Source organism: Tripterygium wilfordii, chromosome 6 (genome assembly GCF_013401445.1).
Source record: "Tripterygium wilfordii isolate XIE 37 chromosome 6, ASM1340144v1, whole genome shotgun sequence".
Taxonomy (NCBI): domain Eukaryota; kingdom Viridiplantae; phylum Streptophyta; class Magnoliopsida; order Celastrales; family Celastraceae; genus Tripterygium; species Tripterygium wilfordii.
In genome coordinates, this window is record NC_052237.1 from 8,839,158 (window position 1) to 8,863,180 (window position 24,023).

The following is a 24,023-nucleotide window of genomic DNA, read 5'->3' on the forward strand; positions in this document are numbered from 1 at the left end:
GGTAGCCCAACAGGTTTATTCCATTGATTTAATCAATGGAATAGTTTGATTTTCACTCTTTTATCCTAGAATTCATTGTCCAAAATTTATTATTTTAATATATATATTCTATTGTTTTTTAAAGTACAGTATCAAATTCATTGTTTTAATTGTGAATTCGTTGTTTTTGAAAATTTCATTGAAAAAAACAATGGAATTAAGATTTACCTAATGAAACTCATCGACAACGGATATTGTTAGAAAGAGTTTTATGCGCTGATTCTAAATATGTAATTTTTTTAAAAATCTAATATATATTTTGAGAGTTCAAATGTTTTAAAATTTCAATTAGAAGACTTGGTCTACTACTATATGTGCTACCTAGCACTACTGAAAAAACTATGATGTCATCAGGATTGATTGTTTTGAATAATTAGGGGTATTTTTCTATAAAAAAGAATACATGATACACTTGACATGTCATATTGTTTAGAATGTATGCCACATAAATTATGAACCCATATAAATGATGTCATTATGGATAATATGGGTGTGTATGGCATGGATTCTTGTGGGTTTGCCAGTATTGGTGGGGATGTTGTGGTGGTGGAGCGAGATTTGGTATGTGATGCCTCTTATGTTTCGAAGATCTTCCGGTGGATGCGCCAAGCTACCACCGGGAAACATGGGTTTATCTTTCTTCGGAGAGATGTTAACTATTCTATGGTCCTTCAAGATTCTTGGTCAACCCTATGAGGTTATCGATGCAAAGTGACGCCAGTAAGAATAACGACTCTCGCTCTTTATTTTCTGAAAACACCTAGCCCTCTTTGTACAATAACATTAATTGGTGTTTTTGTCGCAAATTGTACGATCAGGTACGGGGATGGAGCGGGGATGTATAGGACCCACATGTTCGGATCACCGTCCATCATAGTATGCTTTCCATCAATCAACAAATTTGTACTTAAGTCGGAGGATTCTTTTCTTCTCGAATGGCCTAACCTTGATATTATGGGTCGTAACTCTACAGCTGTTGTTCATGGAGAAGCACATGCCAGGCTCAGAAACTATGTGCTAAACTCCATCAATCAGCCTAAAACACTACAACATATTGCTCAACAAGTGCAGCCAAAGATAGTAACAACTCTACAATCATGGTCTCAGAAGGGTAGTCATCGCAAGAGATGAAATCAGGAAGGTCAACCAACAAATTTTCTTTTCTTAACCGGTGTATTATGATCACTTATTATTAGTATGTGTATTTGTATATAATGGATGGGTTGATGGAAATAAAAGATGAAGAAGGTAACCAATTGAGTGACATAGAGCTGGTACATAAACATTGTTAGTCTTGTTTAGTGGTGGATTTGAATCCACTTCCCTCACAATGATGTGGGCTTCTTATTGCCTTGCCAAGTACCCTAATGTCCTACAAAAGCTACGGATACGTACGCTCATACATACATTCATACATTCATTCATTCGAAAACTTTGTATTTGTTTATGTCTTTAAGTATCTTGAATTGATATTTTAGGTGGAAAATATGGCTATGAAAAAGAACAAGCCTGAGGATTTCATTACAAGTGAAGATGTCTCGAAACTGAAATACACAGACAAGGTATGTCAGCATGTATATTCTTATAGTTACTATAAACGTTTAACTGTGTCTCTTTGAATCAATTTTTTCATTACAACTGAAGACTCAAGTACGTACTTGTTAACAGGTTGTAGAAGAATCGATAAGAATAACCAACATTGCACAATTCATTTTTTGATTAGTCGACAAAGAAGTAGAATTTAAAGGTATGAATGTAGGGGTAATTATACTCTGAAGGAGGAACAATATTCACCAACCATAATTGATCGTCACATTAGGTTATTTGTATATATATAACTTGTACAGGCTACATAATACCAAAGGACTGGAAAGTTATTGTATGTCTCCGTTACCTCCATACGAACTCAAAATATTTCGATGATCCTCTCTGCTTTAACCCAGATAGATGGGATGTAAGTACGAACTATCAAAATCATTACATATAGTAACAAATATGTTTTAGCTAATGATCAAGTGCAATTTTGAGGTTCATTAGGAACCGGCAAAGGCAGGGACATACCAGGCATTGGGACTGGCCGGGACCTAGACTCTGCCCTAGAAACACGCTTGCTCGAATATCAATCGCGGTTTTCCTTCATCATCTTTCGATCAGATACAAGTACATAAACCAACTTAATTGTCTTTAGTAATATTAAACTAAATGTGTTAATTATACAAGCACTAATTTGATATCACTACTGACTTCAATAAATTTCAGGTGGGAACTAGTCAATCCTGATGCAGGCATGACCCGGCCCGGCCCGGCCCGGCCCAGGCCCGGTTTAGATCTTCGGGCCGGGCCAAACTGATAATATGAGGCCCAGGCCCGGCCCGGGCCCATAAAGCTCGGGCTTCGGGCTCGGGCCTCGGGCTCCCACGCCCCGCCACTATTCATCCTCTTTGAAAATTATAAAAATAAATTGTTTATTATAGGATTTGAACTTGGGATTTATGTTATATTTGCCAATTAATTAAATTATTATCTTTACATACCACCTGTTATATTTTTAAAACAATTAAATAATTTTAGTTTTACTTAATGAGTATTGATTTTAAATTTTATATTATACGCATCTATAGTTTTAAATAGTTTAATTTTATACTTATTTTATAAAATCTTAGGGTCTTAAGATTTTATCAACAATTATGAGTAGATGGTCATATTATGGCTTTAGGGTTAGTGCTTAGGTTTAGAGTTTAGGATTTAAGATCTTTATGGTTTAGGGTCTTTAGGGTTAAGGGTTAAGGGTTTAGTGTTTAGGGTTTAGGACCTTTAGGATTTAGGGGTTTAGGGTCTTTAGGGTTTTGAGGTTTAGAGTTTAGGGCCTTTAGGGTTTTGGAGATTGTAGTACCCGGTTTTCGTCCGGCCAAAAAAATACAAAATACAAAAATAATAATAATAAAAACAAATATATTAAAAATATATATATATCATATAAAAAATATAAAAAAAAATATAAAAAAAAAATATAAAAAAGAAGGAAAAGATAAAGTGGCCGAAAGTAGGGTAAAAAAAAAAAGGAAGTGAAAAAAGAAGGAAAATATAAAGTGGCCGAAAGTAGGGTAAAAAAAAAAGGAAGTGAAAAAAAGAAGGACAAGATAAAGTGGCCGAAAGTAGGGTAAAAAAAAAAAAGAAGAGAGGAAGAGAGGGGGGGGAGAGGAAACAAAAACAAAAAAAAGAAGAGAGGAAGAGAGGAGGCGTGAGAGAGAGGAAGAAAAAAGGAGAGGCTTTGGCTTTTGGTGAAGAAAAACAAAAAAAGAAGAGAGGAAGAGAGGAAGAGAGGGGAGAGGAAGAAGAGAAGAAGAGAAGGAGAGAAGGAGAGAAGGGGAAAACCGATTCTTTGGATTTTTTGGTAGAAGCTTCATACCCCTCATATCTTTCACTCAAGTATTGCTCTATTTACACTTGATTTCAATGTTTGATTCATTTTTAGCATCCTCGGATGTTGACTAAGAATAGACATGGTGTTTCTTGCATTCACCTTGGACATATGTGATGCTTGGGAGTGTTTTCGATACTAATATGTTGAGCCCTATCTCTTTGCATTTTTTTTTCTTCTATTTCTTGTTGGAAAAAGCGGGAGAGACCATATTTGGATTTGATTTTCTTGGTTTGGATACGTGTGAATCTCATAATGTGGTCTTGATTCGATTTAAATCTTGATTTACATTTGAGTATTCTATTTTTCCCTCTCTTTATGTTTGCTTTGTTGGACGAGGCTCGGGCTTGGATATTATTTGGACGAGTTGATGGAGGCTTGAGCAATTTCAAGATTTTGTTTGGTTTATTACAATTTGTGTATATTTGGCCCCCCATATTGTGTAATTTATCTTATTCATGTCGATTTGTATAATTTCGACATTTATTATTTGGATTATTTGTACAAGTGTGGATTATGAATATATAGGCTTAAAATTGAATATAGGTCATTTCAATTAAAGAAATCATAAGTTGATTTCCTTTATTTGAATTATGAACCTTATTTGATTTCATTTATGAATTTGCCATAAGTTGGCAATAATAGGTTAAATTGATAGATGACACTTTTCCAAATAATCATTTATACCATAAGTTGGTATTTAAAATTAAACCTACCAAAAGTTGGTAGGTCATTTTATCATTTATGCCATAAGTTGGTATTTAAAATTAAACCTACTAAAAGTTGGTAGGGCATTTTATTAAATAAACCATAAGTTGGTATCTAAAATTAAACCTACCAAAAGTTGGTAGGACATTTTATCATTAACACCATAAGTTGGTGTTCAAAATTAAACCTACCAAAAGTTGGTAGGACATTTTATCATTAACACCATAAGTTGGTGTTCAAAATTAAACCTTCCAAAAGTTGGTAGGACATTTTATCGTTAACACCATAAGTTGGTGTTTTAAAATTAAATCTATCAAAAGTTGGTAGTGTGTCTCCAAATAAAAAAACTATCATAAGTTGATAGTAATATTACAATTTTTTTTTAATGCTATCATAAGTTGATAGTATTCTTACAAATCTTTTCCCAAAACTATCATAAGTGGATAGTGTTATTTTAAACCTATTTTCAAATAAAAACTATCATAAATTGATAGTAATATTCCAAGCTTTCTTTTTCAAACACTATCATAAGTTGATAAGTGTGTTGAAAGTAATAATTCAAACTTTAACAATTACACCTTGCAAAGAGCAAGTTTCCATAAGATAGTCATTAGATTAATCCGGGTAACCGTTTTCAAACGGGAGTTGTGGGGTGCCTAACACCTTCCCCACACTCAATCGATCCCCGTACCCTTTTCTCTGGTTCGCAGGTCTTTTCGGTGTCCAATTGCACCTTAAATCAATTGGTGGCGACTCTAAACATTTTTCATCCTCAAACGCCGGTCCGCGTCGTGACCCCGGTTGCGACAACTGGCGACTCTGCTGGGGACGTCAGGTTTTTTAAACCTAAGAGGGTCAAGCCCATATGATTAAATTGATTGGCTACGGTTGCTTCTTTTTGTATGATTAATTGTTTGTTTCCTTTATATGTCAGAGATGTTGATTTATTTTGTTGTGGTAAAGTATTTGTCATCTCATACATTTACACTCACTGTAGCCTACCAGCTGACCTTTAGTATTAGAGAGGGTTGACCACTATTCTCGTGAGATTCCGTCTCCGCATGGGTAGTGGAAGATATCCTCACCGGATCGACTTCTCTTAAAAGTTAAGAGAGGAGCTTTTGTCCCAATAGTTGGGATTTTAAAAGCAACATGATCTGGGACCTCGCAGAATAGTTAGATAAACTTACCCAAGCACTTTATAAAGCCATAGCCATGGTTCTAAACCTCCAGAAATTTTTAGGCGGTATTACCCATTTTAGGAACAAAGGGGGCATCCCTATCCCTAACTATTTATTTTCACATATTGTGTAATTTTCCTGTACATTTAAATACCTTTACCTTTACCCATCACTTACATGTTCATATACATTGGATGCATTAGTTAGATTACCCCTGTATAGATACATTCAATCACACATATTCATCTTTCATACCCTTGCCATGAATATATTAGCCTAGGTTGTACATATGTGCATACTTGTTAATCATCCATACATATCCACATAGACGTGCACACTTGTCATTAGTTCATATATGTTCATATATACTTATACATTTGTTAATTATCCATACATGTCCATATATACTTGCATGAGTGTTAATTACCCATACATGTTCATACACATCTTATACTTAGCCTTTTAATACTCCCATACATTCACTAGACACATTCTTTGCATTTTGATAAACTAATAAGTTCATAGTCATGCATGAGAAACAGAGAGAAGAAACAGAAAAAATGAGCAAAAAACAAAAAAAACAAAAAAAAACAAAAAAAAAAAACAAAAAATTCACTCATATCATCGCCATCCTTATTACACAAGATTACAGTTGTGAATTGCTAAAACAATGAAAAATGAGCAGCAAAAAAAAATACTGGGGCAGTTTTTGAGGAAATTGACTCTTAATTTTCTTGTTGATCGAGTTGGAATGGATCATTCTTTGTCTGATTCTAAGGAGGTTCATGTTTTGGCTATCGATGAAAACCTTGTTGATAGAACGGTCATTGAAAGGTTGCTCAAGATTACTTCCTGTAAAGTGACTGCGGTGGATAGTGGAATAAGAGTACTTCAGTTTCTGGGATTACCCGAGGAGAATAATTGTTCTGTTGGGTTTGATAGTTTGAAGATGGATTTGATTATCACCGACTACTGTATTCCTGGAATGACAAGATACAAGTTGCTGAAGAAAATCAAGGGATCGTCTGCCTTGAGAGAGATTCCAGTGGTAATCATGTCATCTGAGAACGTAGTGACTCGATCAACAGATGCTTGGGAGAAGAAGCAAAGGATTTTATTGTAAAGCCAGTGAAGTTGTCAGATGTGAAGCGCTTGAAAGGTTACATGACCAGAGACGGAAACCAAGAGAGATGCATCAACAACAAGAGAGCTTCCGGAGACTTGTGATCTATGTTTATTACCACCATCACCATCAGAGCCATGTTCTCCACCACCGTTGGAATCTCTTATCAGACAGCTTAAAAGGTCCTGCTTGGATTAAATCCTGATCGTCTGTTATGCACCCTGCCTCACTGTGCAAATATTCGTAATTTCTCGGGGAGTGTGAAAGTTTTTTTTATTATTATTCTATTTTATTTTTATCTAGTTGAAAAAAAAGAAAAAAAAAAGAGAAAAGAGTCGTCCCTAAGCGGGGAAATGAACAGTTGAGTGTGACAGTTTTGTTTTTTTATTATTATCTGGTTGAAAAGAGAAGCAGGAAGAAAAAAAATTCGTCCTCAAGCAGGAAAATAACAGTGGAAGGTGACAGTAAAGTAAATATTGATGTGACAGGCACCGCGAATGTCTTCGCATATGCAGAGCCATCTTCGTCTTCATCTCCATCTCAATCATTTCTGGCAAAAACGTGTTTTCTCTCTGAGCCATCTTCATCTCCGTCTCCATCTTCACAATCATACACAATCATCAAAAACACAATGTTGACCTAGACGCTAAGTCTTGGTCCAACACTTTGTTCATCTTCCTCAAGAAATCTTCAAGGATGGATACTCCTAACTCTCCACTTGCAAAAAGGTCTAGAACTGATGAAGGTTCTACTTCTAAAGAAGAGGAAGGTGAAAATGATCCCAGATTCAACCTCTCCCCTATAAGGGAAGACGTATACGAGGACGATCCCCAGAAAACCATCGAATCTCTACAAAAAGCTTTGAGGGAAACCAAAATGAGACTTAAAAAAGCAACCGACAAAGTTCAAGACTACAAAAGGCAACTTATGGTTTCAAAGCATGCCATACAAGGTGTTCGATATATGTCATGGGGCAGACAAGCAAGTACTCATGACCCAGATAAATTACACGAAGCAATCACTGAGATCACAGTACAACTTGGATCTGTTGCAGATGGAATAGACAATGTTCTTTATACCCTAGAATAAAATTCCTGTCCAACAGTATGATTATTACTATGTATAAAGGGCAGTGGTTTGATATTGGGAAGATCTATCTGGCCACGATCTTCAAAGCCAAGGATTTTGTCGAGAAGAAGCCAACAAAGGTGGGGAAGTTATTTTTCCCACGGCTTATCACAAGGTTGCTTTTGTTCAAAAGCATTCGACCTCCTCGGCCTCGAGCCTCTTTGGGATATCAAGTCACCATGCTGGAAAGAAGGACATGGCGTCAGAGCATCAGCCATTTGAAAACAACTTCTGCTGGAAAGAAGCAGACCCAAGAAGGTCACTCAGCATCACCACCTAGTGATTCCTCATCAGTAGTTGCAGCATCTCCACAATCAGATCGCATGCGTGCAGCGATAGCCCGGCTAGAGATGGGGCTACAAACACTAGAAGATGGACAGCAAAGGCTGGAGCACATGTTGGTCGCAGTCATGGACATGATAAGGAAGTCCAAACACTAGAAATTTTGGGGAGTTATGTTTTAAACTCAGTAACTGGACCAATTTGGAATTGCCAGATTCTGTCAGCAGCCTTCAAGAGTAAAATCCATCTGCACTACCATCTGTGGTCCGGCTCACGGCCATTGATTGGGTTTTAATAATGAGCATGTCTTTACTTTACTTTGATAAATTTCTCTAGTACAGCTTTTGCATGTTCAATGCTTCCAGTTCTCATGTTTTTGATGCTCTGTTACACTCATCATTCCTACATTTATTTGCCCAATTCCCGTGTTTTTGATGCCTTTGTTACATTCATCATCCCACATTTATTTGCCTTTATTTGTCCATCACTTGCAAATTCCAAATCTTGCAAATTCCATTTTGACAGGATTGAAATTGATAATAATGGAAAGATGAACCGAATGAACCAGATTTTGGGGCACCCATTAACAATGTCGAGTTTGACTTGAACATTGAGGATGAATCTGAGATATAGTCGGAAATGTTGAAACAAGTTTAATCAAAAAGAAAAGATAATTCAAATGGATGAGGTTGTTAATTTGGGGTTGGAAATTTGAATTGGTGCAAACTTGGAAGATTAGAGATGAAATAAAGAAGCAATTTGATGTCGGATGTCTTGCTGTAGTAAAATACCCCGAATGATATAGAAATATTGCACCGGTACTGAAAAAGGATGATTGTAATCAGATCACGATGGCACTAGAAGATAAAGAGGAAATTACTGTCATTACTTTATGTGGTACCTTTTGCTATGAAGTCATGCCATTTGGTCTAAAAATGCGGGAGATACTTGTCAGCAAACCAAGGTCATTCTGTTTCATGATATGATGCATAAAGAGATTGAAGTGCATGGGGATAACATAATTGCCAAGCCAAGTGAGGATGAAGATCACATGATTAACTTGGAAAAGTTTGTTCAAAAGGTTGAGAAGACACTAGTTGAAGTTGAACCCCTCAAAATGCGCATTCGGGACAATTTCAAGGAAGTTGTTAAGTTTTATTGGTAGCAAAAAAAAAAAAAAAAAAAAAACCCGCTAGAGTGAAAACCCGCAAGGGCGCTCTAGGCAAAAATAGGGGCAAAAAAAAAAAAAAAACCTCACAGGCGTTTCAATTTGGGCTGCAAGTTCAAATTTCAGATTGTTTGAAGAAGGATGGTTGGATTACGAGTTTGTTGAATTGATGAGTGGTGCCTGAGTTGGCTGTTAACTTGTCTCACATTGACATAGGTGGGAGTGCAAAATTAATTTCGTAATTGAAGGGTTGGAGATCAGTTAATTGGACATGTACCCAAAACTGGGGCAGATTTTGGGGTGCTCTTGATACCATCAGATATTTTACCTTGCTAAGGTGTTAGTCTGTTACATAGAAGAAGAAGTTTGTTGGCAGAAATGGAAGGTTCAGAGATAGGCTCATACAAGTCAGATTTGATTATTGTTAATTGGGTGCACACCAAAATTGGGGCAATTTTGGTACAATCTTTGAATTATCACATATTTCATCTTGAAGAAGCTCGGTTTGTCCTTTCTGCCTTTGATTTCTCTGCTTTCTTGTACATATTTCATTCTAAAATATTTTATTACCACCTATCCTTTTCAATAAAAATTGTGAGGAAATTCATTTCTTCGGTTTTGTCACTTGTGGCATCTTTTTCCATATCCCAATTCAATTCTCATCTCATACTCCAAAAACAAATTATTATCATTTGCTTTCAATAATTGACAAGCATGGCTGTACTTTTGAATTTATCACTGACAAAGTTTTGACAGGAAATATAATGAGTGCATCAGGACAATACTTTTGATAGGAAGTTGATGGATTTTGGCATCCTAAGCTGGAAAGGATCTGAGTGAAAAGCCTGAAGCTGAAGCAGGTGTTAGCAGGAAAAAGAAGCTCACATTCCTAAGCCGTGCAAAAAAAAAAAAAAAAAAAAAAGATTTGAATAAGGAAATTCAGATAAATGGGTAGCTTTGAATTCAGATGCGTACGAACATGCAAATTTCAGGGAAAATGAATTGATTATGGGAATGCACATTGGAAAAGGAAAAGAGATAGCTCAAGAGCTGGGATCCAGAACGGAAAAAGGCCTTCACTAATCAGATTAGAGAAGATACATTGAAAGCTCAGTGAGTCAGAAAGTCAACCCTGACAGAGAAACAAATTTGGTTTAGCAATTCGTAATTGTACGCTTGTTGGAGGATGGCAAAACCATGAGAAAACATGCATCCATTCATTCATGAGACATTCATAATTGAGCAAAATAGGTCAGTGCATGCATCATCACTGCATAAATAAAAAATTTTCAGCCAAGCCGGGAATGGCTACAATGATCCCGAGCACCTTTTTCACAATAATAAAAAAAATCAAAAATTAAAAATTTTCAGCCAAGCCGGGAATGGCTACAGTGATCCGGAGCACCTTTTCACCAAAAAATAAAAATAAAAAATCAAAGATTAAAAAAAAAACATTTGGCCAAGCCGGGAATGGCTGTAGTGATCTCATGCACTTTCTTTTTGTTGGCCAAGCTGGGAATGGCCATAGTGATCCCATGCACTTCATTTATTGTTGGCCAAGCCGGGAATGGCCTTGTGATCCCGTGCCCTTTATTTTCTTGCACAAACAGTTGGCCAAGCCGGGAATGGCCTTGTGATCCCGTGCCCCTTTATTTTCTTGCACAAACAGTTGGCCAAGCCGGGAATGGCCTTGTGATCCCGTGCCCCTTTATTTTTCTGCACAAACAATTGGCCAAGCCGGGAATGGCCTTGTGATCCCGTGCCCTTTATTTTCTTGCACGAACATTGGCCAAGCCGGGAATGGCCACAGTGATCCCGTGCCCCTTTATTTTCTTGCACGAACATTGGCCAAGCCGGGAATGGCCACAGTGATCCCGTGCCCCTTATTTTCTTGCACCAACATTGGCCAAGCCGGGAATGGCCTTGTGATCCCGTGCCCCTTTATTTTCTTGCACAAACTTTTTGGCCAAGCCGGGAATGGCCACAATGATCCCGCGCATTTCAGGCCCGTACGAAACGCGGTTGACTACGCCTTTGTTTGCCTTTTATTTCATAAAAGACATACAAAGGGGGGCAGCTGTAGTACCCGGTTTTCGTCCGGCCAAAAAAATACAAAATACAAAAATAATAATAATAAAAACAAATATATTAAAAATATATATATATCATATAAAAAATATATAAAAAATATATAAAAAAAAATATAAAAAAGAAGGAAAAGATAAAGTGGCCGAAAGTAGGGTAAAAAAAAAAAAGAAGAGAGGAAGAGAGGGGGGAGAGAGGAAACAAAAACAAAAAAAAGAAGAGAGGAAGAGAGGAGGCGTGAGAGAGAGGAAGAAAAAAGGAGAGGCTTTGGCTTTTGGTGAAGAAAAACAAAAAAAGAAGAGAGGAAGAGAGGAAGAGAGGGGAGAGGAAGAAGAGAAGGAGAGAAGGAGAGAAGGAGAGAAGGGGAAAACCGATTCTTTGGATTTTTTGGTAGAAGCTTCATACCCCTCATATCTTTCACTCAAGTATTGCTCTATTTACACTTGATTTCAATGTTTGATTCATTTTTAGCATCCTCGGATGTTGACTAAGAATAGACATGGTGTTTCTTGCATTCACCTTGGACATATGTGATGCTTGGGAGTGTTTTCGATACTAATATGTTGAGCCCTTTCTCTTTGCATTTTTTTTTCTTCTATTTCTTGTTGGAAAAAGCGGGAGAGACCATATTTGGATTTGATTTTCTTGGTTTGGATACATGTGAATCTCATAATGTGGTCTTGATTCGATTTAAATCTTGATTTACATTTGAGTATTCTATTTTTCCCTCTCTTTATGTTTGTTTTGTTGGACGAGGCTCGGGCTTGGATATTATTTGGACGAGTTGATGGAGGCTTGAGCAATTTCAAGATTTTGTTTGGTTTATTACAATTTGTGTATATTTGGCCCCCCATATTGTGTAATTTATCTTATTCATGTCGATTTGTATAATTTCGACATTTATTATTTGGATTATTTGTACAAGTGTGGATTATGAATATATAGGCTTAAAATTGAATATAGGTCATTTCAATTAAAGAAATCATAAGTTTATTTCCTTTATTTGAATTATGAACCTTATTTGATTTCATTTATGAATTTGCCATAAGTTGGCAATAATAGGTTAAATTGATAGATGACGCTTTTCCAAATAATCATTTATACCATAAGTTGGTATTTAAAATTAAACCTACCAAAAGTTGGTAGGTCATTTTATCATTTATGCCATAAGTTGGTATTTAAAATTAAACCTACTAAAAGTTGGTAGGGCATTTTATTAAATAAACCATAAGTTGGTATCTAAAATTAAACCTACCAAAAGTTGGTAGGACATTTTATCATTAACACCATAAGTTGGTGTTCAAAATTAAACCTACCAAAAGTTGGTAGGACATTTTATCATTAACACCATAAGTTGGTGTTCAAAATTAAACCTTCCAAAAGTTGGTAGGACATTTTATCGTTAACACCATAAGTTGGTGTTTTAAAATTAAATCTATCAAAAGTTGGTAGTGTGTCTCCAAATAAAAAAACTATCATAAGTTGATAGTAATATTACAATTTTTTTTTAATGCTATCATAAGTTGATAGTATTTTTACAAATCTTTTCCCAAAACTATCATAAGTGGATAGTGTTATTTTAAACCTATTTTCAAATAAAAACTATCATAAATTGATAGTAATATTCCAAGCTTTCTTTTTCAAACACTATCATAAGTTGATAAGTGTGTTGAAAGTAATAATTCAAACTTTAATAATTACACCTTGCAAAGAGCAAGTTTCCATAAGATAGCCATTAGATTAATCCGGGTAACCGTTTTCAAACGGGAGTTGTGGGGTGCCTAACACCTTCCCCACACTCAATCGATCCCCGTACCCTTTTCTCTGGTTCACAGGTCTTTTCGGTGTCCAATTGCATCTTAAATCAATTGGTGGCGACTCTAAACATTTTTCATCCTCAAATGCCGGTCCGCGTCGTGACCCCGGTTGCGACAGAGATTAAATCCGCAAGAGACGGGTCTGGTCGGATTGGGGCGGGTCGGGGACAAATTGTCATCCCTGCTTACAATTGATTAATGTCATAATTGTACTTTACTTTTTATACAATTGAACAATATTTTATAGAGGATGAAATATATACGTATTATGTGTATATATATACACACATACATTGCAATAATATATATATGTATATACACATATATATTATATATTATATATACATATATATATATATATGTATGTATGTATGCATATATATATATTACATATATATATGTACGTATATATATGGAGACAGTGCATGCACTGTCTGCATATGTATATATATATACAAATACACAGACAGTGTGCACTGTCTGTGTATGTATATATATATGTATGTGTGTGTATCTATATATATATATATATATATATATATATATATATATATATATATATGTAAATATATACATATTATATACATATAAAAATAAATAATGTCGGACTCGGGCTCTGGCAGGGTCAAAATTGGCCCAAGGTGTCTGGCTTCGGGCCGGGCCCGGCCCCAAAAATGGAGCCCAGGCCCGCCCAAGGGGTCGGGCCGGGCTGCCCAGGACCGGTCTACTTTCGGGCAGTGCCGGGCTTTGGCCTGCGGGCCCTGGCTTGGCTCGGGCCGGACCTAGGCCTGCGGGCCAAATGGTGAGCCCTATCTACGGCCCCGTTTTGTTCAACACCGTGTTTGGCCTCGAAAATAGTACTCGTATCCATCTTGACCATGCCCACCTTGATTTTTTGGGTGGGCTCGGCCATTTTGGTGATGAGTTGGAACCATTTGAGGTTGTTGACTATGGAGAGCTCTGTAATCTGGTGTGTGTGGAATTCGTTGAAGATTGGAGTGTTATTGGTGAATGAATCAAGGACGAAAAGGATGGAGGAGATGGAGAGGAAAAAGAGAGAGAACAAGAAGAGCTTTTGGTGGGAAATTGAGGGTCTAAAGGTGGAATAACACATTGTTGTTGAATGATTGAGCAATTCTCTTCACTCGCATGCATGTATGTAAATCTATAAAAATAATTCAATTATAACCTTCACCGACAATTCATTTATTATAATCATCATCATTCCGAGACTTTATCTAAAAAAAATTGAGGTCGGGTACATGTGTTTATATAAAATCTAATGAAATATGTACATTCGTTTCCGCCATTCATTTATATCAAGAATCATACTTTCATCGGCTACTATTGAATTAATATCATTTATTTTCCTCTTCACTTTTTACTCTCTCATATACAAATTCTCTCGATTTTTCTCATCGTCGCACTGTTATCTCTACGTTAAATATGCTCATACAATTTTAAACGATTTTCTCACAACTTATCTACAAAAGGTATTACTCCTACCTTATATCTAATAATCTCATTTTTTATCCTATCTTTCCTAATGTAGTCATTCTTCCAATGAAACATTCATATTTCAGTTATATATATTTTTTGGATATGTTGTTTCTTAATAGTCCAATAGTTATAACCATATATTATCATGACTTGTGAGTCACAAAATTTTTCATTCAACCTTACAGGATTCTTTCAGTGACATAAAACTCCAGATTCACTACCCCACTTCATCCACTATTAATTATATTAACTACATCTGCACTAATCTCTACATCATCTTAAAAAATTGAGCCACTTTTTGTTATTTATTTATTATTCATTTACTATATAAATTTTTAAAATGTTAGGTTCTTGAGAGGTTGGGCATGCATGGCTGCACGTTCATTTTATAAGTGTTGGGTACTTGGAAAGTTGGGTATCCATGGCTGCACGTTCAGGAATTATTAATTATTATTAGATATGCCAATTAATTAATTATACATATAGTACAGTTTGTCAAATTTTTGTGGTCGTAGAGCACTAAGGCAATTGCCAAAAGCAGCAACGTTGTCATGAAGATAAGTAGTGTACGATAAATTGGGTTTTTTTATTCAATTACAAATTTATTTTCAATGTGGCACACACGTATATATAAAAATAATATGCGTGGAATCATATGCATAGTCATCGTCGTCTTCTTCTTTCTTTTTTTTAAAATAATACCGTGAGAATCTTTAATGCATTACCCTTTCGACCCAACCCGCGGAATAAACATCAGACTCGTGCACCACATTCTTAAAAGTTTCCTATACAGGATCAAAGATAAAGTGTTTATGTTTCGAACTTAGGACACCTGGGTTTATATTGTACTTCAGAAAACAAATCGACCAACTCTTCTTGGTTTCATATGCATATGCTTGTTTATATTTGGAAGCAATATCTGGCTATTGACCAAAGTGTTTTGGTAGCATCGGGCTTATCACTGATTAGATCTCTAAATTGAGGTTACAACGTCCTTTAATTATGGTGTTCTAATATCTAGTAAGGTATTTTTATGTGTTTTAGCTTGACTTTTCACTTACAAGTATTTTTCCATTGTTTTTGTACTAATTTGGAGCAAAACGGAATTATTCAAGCTTCAATAGTCAAACATCAGAGTAGTTGTCCGAGCACCTCAAGCCATCCGGACAACCCAATTTTGCCATAGGGAGGGCAAGCCGTCCAGACACCCTTAGGCCGATCGGACACCTTTTGCGGACCTATAACCCAAGAATAAGATTTTTACGGGGTCTTTGGGCAATTAACGATTGTAACAAATGGAATCATCCTTGTAAGGGTAGACGGGTATTTTAATACGTAAGAAAGAGGGTAAAAGCCTATTCTAGGGGTTTCTCCTCATACTTTTCATCATTCACCATAACTGTAGAGTAGTGTAGATCTAATTTCTCTCTCTAGAGTATACGCTATCAATATATGCTAGAGTATATGTTAGAGTATATATTGATTAGGTGTTTGGTGAAATTATAAAATATGCTGATTAGACATGGAATATATGATGTCAAATTACCTATTAGGACATTAAATATTATAATGATGTTTGAGTAAAATGATGCATATAAGGAAAGTAGCCTTTGAAAATTTGAATGATCTCCTTGTAGAACAAGCCCACAACACCATAGACAAGCCCAATACTAATGTGAAACAATTTGGTCCAATAAAGAGTGTTGATAGGTGATGCGTGCTAAGCACGACCAAAAATAATTACCTTACTCTGAAACCTTAACTAGTAAAAGTGATGAATAAGGGTCGATCCTCAGAGACCAAGTGATTAATTCACAGTTCTTAACGTGCTATTGAAATAGGGGGAGGTTTGATTTTAATTCAATTAAATTAGAATGTAAACACGAGCAATAATTATAGGAAATAAGAATTAACAAACTTCGGATCAAAGGATATTGAGCAACCAATTCATGGATTTATCACAAACTTCTAAGATACACAATCTCTATTGAACACTTAGATAAATCTATCCGCAAGGCAGATAAACCCTTACCTTCCCTTCGTTATTAACGTGAGCTCAGCACTCAAATTAATTCTAGTTATCAACTAAAGTGGTATTAAGCAATCCTCTTCTTATCAATAACAACATTGAGTTCTTGGAAGAAACTAAGACTGAACAATAGTTTAACAAGCGAAAGCTATTTAATTCATCATGTAATTCCCTTGTGCAAACGATGAAAACTTGGATCATAATCACGCTGCCCAATCACTATCTTTAATCAAGCAACACAACAATTACGTATCATGTACTCAATATAGCATTTAATCACACGAAATATCAATCAATATGCATCTCAATCAATTAATTCATGTAATCGTTCACGAAAATAATAAAGAACTACAGATGTTCAAATCCAAAATGATCTTAAATATAACAAAGCAAGTCTCAAAATCTCATGAATTGGAGTCAAATCCCTTGAACCAAAGAAATAAACTAGCCACTCGTAGTGTGGAGAGAAACCTACGTTCTATGGATTGTGTATGGCTCTCTCTGTCTCTGTCTCTATGTCTCTCTTCCTAATTATGCTGCCCCCTTATATAAAATTAGTTACCTCCCACGTCTCCTAAGAAGTCCTAATTTAAGACTCCTAAAATCACTCTGTTTCCTTAATTGTTTAGGAAAACAAAAATCTGTCCACGATCTCGCAACTGGATTTTGGGCGATTCGGAGCATATTCTGACGTGAACCTCTTCATCAAAGTTGTAGTTCCAAACGTGTAAATATTTATGGGCTTTCGAATTACTCTATTTGGACATCATATTCTCAAGTTATGGGCTTCTAAAGACCCAGTCCGCAGCATAAAATCCTGCTTCTCATGAGACTTCCAGCCCTGATATTGGGGTAATGTTCAGAGTCCCAAACGTACTCCGATTCATTTGAACCAACACTTCCCGAACAGCTTGAAATGTCCTCTAAAAGTCCGTTGAAGACTGCAATTTATTCCGGCAGCTCCTTCAGTCGAATATCCTATAAAATATCCAAGAAGGTCTTAAGTACCAAAATACTGTAATTTCCAATTTAAAGCACAGTTTCTTTAACATCATCCCATTGAGGTTATATACATAAAATATCATCACAATTCAACCTCATTAAACAATAAACTGATTAAATTGACCGAATATTAACGATATAAACATGCACAAATATGGTCACATCAATAGGCCCAAGTCTCCAAGAATGTTAAACACATGCATAAATATGGTCACATCAATAGGCCCAAGCGTCCCAGAATGTTAAACAGTCGGTGCCTATAATTGGTTCAAGGGATTGCCCACCTGACATGGAAAAATGTGATTGGATAAATAAATCTCCTTACTTCCTTATCCCTTTCTTTTTATCTATAAATTTCAATTCTCAAATCCCACAAAATATGTTCATCCTGTCTTCATCCCTAATCTTCACTGTAGTTTGCATATTCAAGAGTCCTCTGCATAATCAAGATCCCCGAAGACCAGCATGGAGAGTAGTAGTAACACTACAATAGGAGTGTGTATGACATGGATTCTTGTAGGTTTGCCAGTATTGGTGTGGTTGTTGTGGTGGTGGAATGAACTTTGGTATGTGATGCCTCTTATGCTTCGACGATCTTCTGGTGGACGCGCCAAGCTACCACCAGGAAACATGGGCTTCCCTTTCTTTGGAGAGATGTTAACATTTCTATGGTATTTCAAGATTCTTGGTAAACCCGATGAGTTCATCGATTCAAAGCGTCGCAAGTAAGAATAACAACTCTTGCTCTTTATTTTCAAAAAACAAATTAGCCTCGTTGTATCGGATTTAGGACTCTACAATTGTTTAAAGTCTACGATTCATATTTATGGTATAGTAAAAGTCAAATAAGTTTTAAAAATGAAAAAAAATAAAAATAAAAGTGTGATACACCTTCCAAACCATTAGATTAAAATTATAAATAATATTCTCTTTTGCTCTTTATTTTCTAGAAACAATTAGCCTCATTGTATCGGATTTAGGGCTCTACAATTGCTTACAGTCTACGATTCATATTTATGGTGAAATAAAAGTCAAATAAGTTTTAAAAATGAAAAAACAAAAGTGTGATACACATTCCAAACCATTAGATTAAATTGTAAATATTCTGAACGAATTGCAAAGCCTCCAAATCCCTTTGTACCATAACATTGATTGGTGATTTTGCTGCAAATTTTGTGATCAGGTATGGTGATGGAGCGGGGATGTATAGGACCCACCTCTTCGGATCACCGTCCATCATAGCATGTTTTCCATCAATCAACAAATTTGTACTTAATGCGGATGATTTGTTTCTTCGAGAATGGCCTAACATTGATCTTATGGGTCGTAATTCTCTACTTATAGTTCATGGAAAAGCCCATAGCAGGCTAAGAAGCTACGTTCTAAACGCCCTCAATCGGCCAAAGACACTACGACATATGGCTCAAGAAGTGCAGCCAAAGATGGTAGCAGCTCTCCAATCATGGTCCCAAAAGGATAAAGTCATCGCAAGTGATGAAATCAAGAAGGTCAATCAATAAATTTTCTTTCTTCACATGCACCATCACTTGTTAGTGTTTGTAAAATGAGCAATTAATATAGCTAGCTAGTTATCATCTATATATTATGATACATTACAGGTGACATTTGAAAACATCGGGAGATTGTTTGTAAGCATGGAACCGGGTCCTCTTCTTGATTTCATAAATAAATTGTGTCAAGGGATTGTCAAAGGGATAAGAGCTCAGCCCCTTCATTTACCTGGAACTGCTTCTCATTATGGAACTAAGGTAAACGGGTTAACCTTGATCTTATGGGTCGTAAACTCGTAATTCTATAGTTTTAGTTCGGCTTGATTTGTTTTACAGTGCAGGAGAAAACTTGACGAAATTTTCATGGAAGAGCTAAAGAAGAAGAAGGAACAAATAAACGGAGCGGAAAAGACCAATGATTTAATGGATGGGTTGATGGAAATAAAAGATGAAGAAGGTAACCAATTGAGTGACATAGAGGTGGTACACAATATTGTGAGTCTTATTGTAGCTGGATATGAATCCACTTCCCTCGCAACAATGTGGGCTGTGTATTGCCTTGCCAAGTACCCTAATGTCCTACAAAAGCTACGGGTACGTATGCCCATACATTCGAAATCGAAAGCTTGTTATTTGATAATGTCTTTAAGTATCTTGAATTGATATTCTAGGAGGAAAATATGGCTATGAAAAAGAACAATCCTGAGGATTTAATTACAAGAGAAGATGTCTCGAAACTGGAATACACAAACAAGGTATGTCTGCATATATATTCTTATAGTTACTCTAAATGTTTAACGAGGTAACTGTGTGTCTTTGAATCAGTTTTTTTCTGGACTAAAGTACGTACGTTTCAACAGGTTGTGAAAGAATCAATAAGAATGGCCAACGTTACATCATTTGTTTTTCGATCAGTCGCCAAAGAAGTTGAATTTGAAGGTATGATTAATTCTATGCTATATGATCTGAAAGGAGAACAATAATCACCAATCATAATTGATGATCACATTGAGATATGTATGTGTGTGTATAACTTTTACAGGCTACAGAATACCAAAGGACTGGAAAGTTATTTTATGGTTCCGTTACCTCCATACAAACTCGGAATATTTTGATGATCCTATGTGCTTTAACCCAGACAGATGGGATGTAAGTATGAATTATTGAAGTTGTTATTACCAACATAGATACATATAGTAACAAATATGTTTTAGCTAATGATTAAATATCATTTTTGAGGTTTATTAGGAGCCAGCAAAGGCAGGGACATACCTGGTATTCGGACAGGGACCTAGACTCTGCCCCGGAAACTCACTTGCTCGAATATCAATCGCGGTTTTCCTTCATCATCTTTCGATCGGATACAAGTATGTAAATGACTTAATTGCCTTTGTAATAATAAAGTAAGAGGAATTCTCTCATGAGATCCTAAAGTGAGTTCCTAAAATGAGGTCCTAACTTTTAAGATTCACTTTTAAGGTCTAAAATATTTTTCAAAAATTTAGAAAAAAATATATTTGTGTTTTGATCTGTTTTACGAACCCAACGATAAAAATCAAACGCAACCTGAAATTTGTATGAAATGTCTTTTGTTTTATATTCAACGATACACGATTATCATGCATTTTTTATGTTGAATTTGATGTTTGTTTCGAACAAAAAATATGTTGTTGGGTTCGCAAGACCGATCAAAATACAAATATATTTTTTTAAAATTTTTTAAAAAATGTTTTGATCCCCAAAAGTTAGGACCTCATGAGAGAATTTCTCAATAAAGTAAATGCGTTAATAATACAAGCACTAATTTGATCTCACTATTGACTTCAACAAATTTCAGGTGGGAACTAGTCAATCCTGATGCAGGCATGACTTATCTACCACATCCAAAACCAGTTGATGGAGTAAAGATTGCAATCTCCAAAATCTGACAACTGTTTCTGTTATAATTCCACTTTTATATACTTAATTCCAATAAGAGGCCAGATTAACTATGACATATGGTGTTTTCAAGGGTGTAGCACAATTGTCCCCCAATGTCTATTTTGTAATATAACAATTTTAGCTCTCTTTCTATGCTTCTTAATGATGGATCGTACTTAATACAAGAGGGGGGTGAATTGTGTCCCCAAATTCCAATAGGATTTCTTTTTTACAATTTAAAAAGAAATCAATTAATAATTAACAATTAGCACACAAATTTGGACCCTAATGATTATCCTAATCAAAATTCAATCCAAAGCAAGATGTGATACAATATGATGAATGATCAAATATCAAATAATCAAGGAATTGTAAAAAAAGATTTTTCAAACAACACATTGCATACAAATTTTACAACTCAGATTTCACCTAGCAAATCAAGTCAAATTAAACGAAATTTGGTATGCAGTATCACAACCCCCTAATGAATGCTATATGAAAAATTCAGATTAAAATTCAAACTCTAAGGCAGTCTGCTATTCACGGACAGATTATGGTCCAGAGGATGCTGCAAGTCAAAACACTTGTCCTAATGGTTTAGAGAAACCTCCACTAATGCAATTAACAACCTCAAGCAAATGATCAACACACAAGGGCAGAAAATCAGTTTTAATGCAAGGTCTTGCAATGACCAAAATAGTTTAGGAAGCAATTAAACAATTAGTCAATCAACAAGCAAACAATGCAATCAAGAAAATCGACACAACGATTTATAGTAGTTCGGAGACCCTTATCCTACGTCTACTACCTAGGTTCTCCAACCTAGGATTTTCCAACGTCCAATAAGGATGTGGTTTTCACAAGAGCTCCACAAAACTCACAAGGGTTTTTAGGTCACTCTTGAAACTGAAGATTTCAAGACCATATTCAAACTTTACAACCAAGGGTTTCAAGCACTCACTCAAACTCAACCTCAACAAGGTTTTTGCCCAATGAAGGGACTTTTACAAGTGTTTGGTACAAATGGTTCACTTAAGGTTTGCACTAAGCAAATGGGGTTGAGGAACACTCAAGAATCACAATATCACCTCACAGGTTGGATAAAAAAAGAAGAATAATGAGGATTTTCGAATCTGAAAATACAAAGCCAAATGAGAAGCACTCCCTCTTTGTAAAAGCAAAATAGTGGCTTGGGTAGAAGCTTGGATTCAACGGCACAAACTAGCTTGAAAGCTTTGAGAACAAAAATTTCTTCAATGTAATTGTTGGCTTCTCCAAGTTGGAATGGGGAAGAACCCCTCCTTTTGATTCACCAAGCTCTTGTAATTTCTACCATTGGATCTTTTTCCATCTTCAAATCTTGACCTTCAATTACATGTGCAGATCTCGGCCATTGAATGAAGAGATCATTAAATCTTGACCTTGTAATATGTAGCCGTTGGCATGCTTTGATTTCAATACCATTATTGCAAGCAAGAATGTTGTCTCATGCACAACCATTGGATTCACCTTTAAATGATCATCTTAACCCTTCAAGTCTTGTTGTAATGTGATCCATTCATGATTCAAACCAATTCAATCTCAGCCATAGATTAGTGTACCGTTAGAGCTTGTAGTCTTCAAAAATATCTTCATAAGTTAAGTCTTGTTTGGTTGCACCAAAGATTTCTTCATTGTAGCTCCATTTCCTTCTCAAGTGTAACCAAACAAAGAGTGTCAATTCTGAAATGTACTACAAAGTAAGTCCCACATATTGGTCCTTTAAAGAGAGAGCCTTGTTGGATGAATCCCCTCCAAGTATTTAAGCTCCAAGCTGGGTCTCTTGATTTCAAATGTGTAGAGATATTTTCCAAAGCTTGAGACATCTTCTAGAACATTAAATCAATTAATTTCAGCTGCCCTAGACATCATATACTTGGTCCATATAGCCTTCATGCACAAGAGTGTTTTCATTATCAATTATAGCGCAATGAATCATAATCACGTCCAAGCTTGCATACATATATTTGAGGTCTGAAACTTCAACATTCAAACTGACTATGCAGATCATAATCTTCAGAAAATTAGCCCTAAGGCTCATTCCATTCAGTTCAAATATTTCTCCTTAGTGGAATGTCGGTGAACTTAGGATTTTCTTGGTTTCCTAGAGCTCCAAGCTCATACTTGAAAACCGGACTTCAATTCACTTGAGCAAACTGAATTCTGAGTGATATAACATCCTCATGATGATTAACCTATAAAAAAATAGGAGATAGAACTCCCCAATTATATGTAAGCTCAAAGAGCTTCATATAGAGCGTATAGGCTAATCATAAATCAAGCCAGCCCAAAAAATTCTAATTCATGCATGATAAATCATTTTAGACATGTTAGAATGTGTATATAAAGTTTCGTAATATTTGGGTAAGGTTTAATCACTCAAGAAAGGATGTAGCTTAAAATAGTTGAAAACCGATAAATTCCAAGTATATAGGTTCTGCACTGTGCAGCCCCTATATTTGGCTGTCAAAATTTGGCCGTTAAGCATTCATATGAAATATCACAGTGAATATAATGAACACACCAAATTTCAAGTCAATTGGTTCACAAATGACAAAGTCATTGCCTAACCAAGTTGACTACACAAATAGGGCACATATAGTAAACTCAATCTAAATTACATTTTCCCTTGAACCATCCTTTGTCAAGTATGTTCATAATGATGAAAATAAGTTACATACAAGTTTTCATGTAAATCGGAGTTCATTTGGTTTATCACGTTCACAAAGAAACACATATGCACAAAACTCAAGTTCTACATAATGTAGTAACCGGTTTTCGCCCGACCAAGCTGGGAATGGCCATAGTGATCTCATGCACTTTCTTTTCTTGTTGGCCAAGCTAGGATTGACCATAGTGATCCCATGCATTTTCTTTTCTTGCAGGCCAAGCCGGGAATGACCATAGTGATCCCACGCATTACCTTTTACAGCTTTTTCCGTACGAAACTCGGTTGACTACACCTTTGTTTGTCTTTTATTCCATACAAGACATACAAAGGGGGGCAGCTATAGTAACCGGTTTTCGTGGGGCCAAAAAATAATAATACAAAAAATAGAAAAAATGCAAA

General features: G+C 35.8%; 1 protein-coding gene and 1 pseudogene across 1 annotated transcript; both read left to right on the forward strand.

Moving 5' to 3' along the window:
• Nucleotides 1-535: 535 nt before the first annotated feature.
• Nucleotides 536-13,967, forward strand: LOC120000693 (annotated as a pseudogene).
• A 3,897-nt stretch (nucleotides 13,968-17,864) lies between these two features.
• On the forward strand, nucleotides 17,865-21,135 carry LOC119999852 (ent-kaurenoic acid oxidase 2-like). The gene is made up of 9 exons (XM_038847621.1): nucleotides 17,865-18,208; nucleotides 18,667-18,991; nucleotides 19,103-19,252; nucleotides 19,331-19,588; nucleotides 19,666-19,749; nucleotides 19,855-19,933; nucleotides 20,037-20,143; nucleotides 20,243-20,361; nucleotides 20,832-21,135. Exons 1-9 carry the CDS (start codon nucleotides 17,949-17,951, stop codon nucleotides 20,920-20,922), a joined length of 1,473 nt encoding a protein of 490 aa, XP_038703549.1. The 5' UTR covers nucleotides 17,865-17,948; the 3' UTR covers nucleotides 20,923-21,135.
• Nucleotides 21,136-24,023: the final 2,888 nt, after the last annotated feature.

What these genes read in the sequence shown, in the direction of transcription:
- LOC119999852 (XM_038847621.1), top strand. Translation starts at nt 17,949, where the DNA reads ATGGAGAGTAGTAGTAACACTACAATAGGAGTGTGTATGACATGGATT. An exon ending in TTAACCCAGACAGATGGGAT is followed by an intron (nt 20,144 to 20,242) that starts GTAAGTATGAAT and finishes GAGGTTTATTAG; the next exon opens with GAGCCAGCAAAGGCAGGGAC. An exon ending in CATCTTTCGATCGGATACAA is followed by an intron (nt 20,362 to 20,831) that starts GTATGTAAATGA and finishes AACAAATTTCAG; the next exon opens with GTGGGAACTAGTCAATCCTG.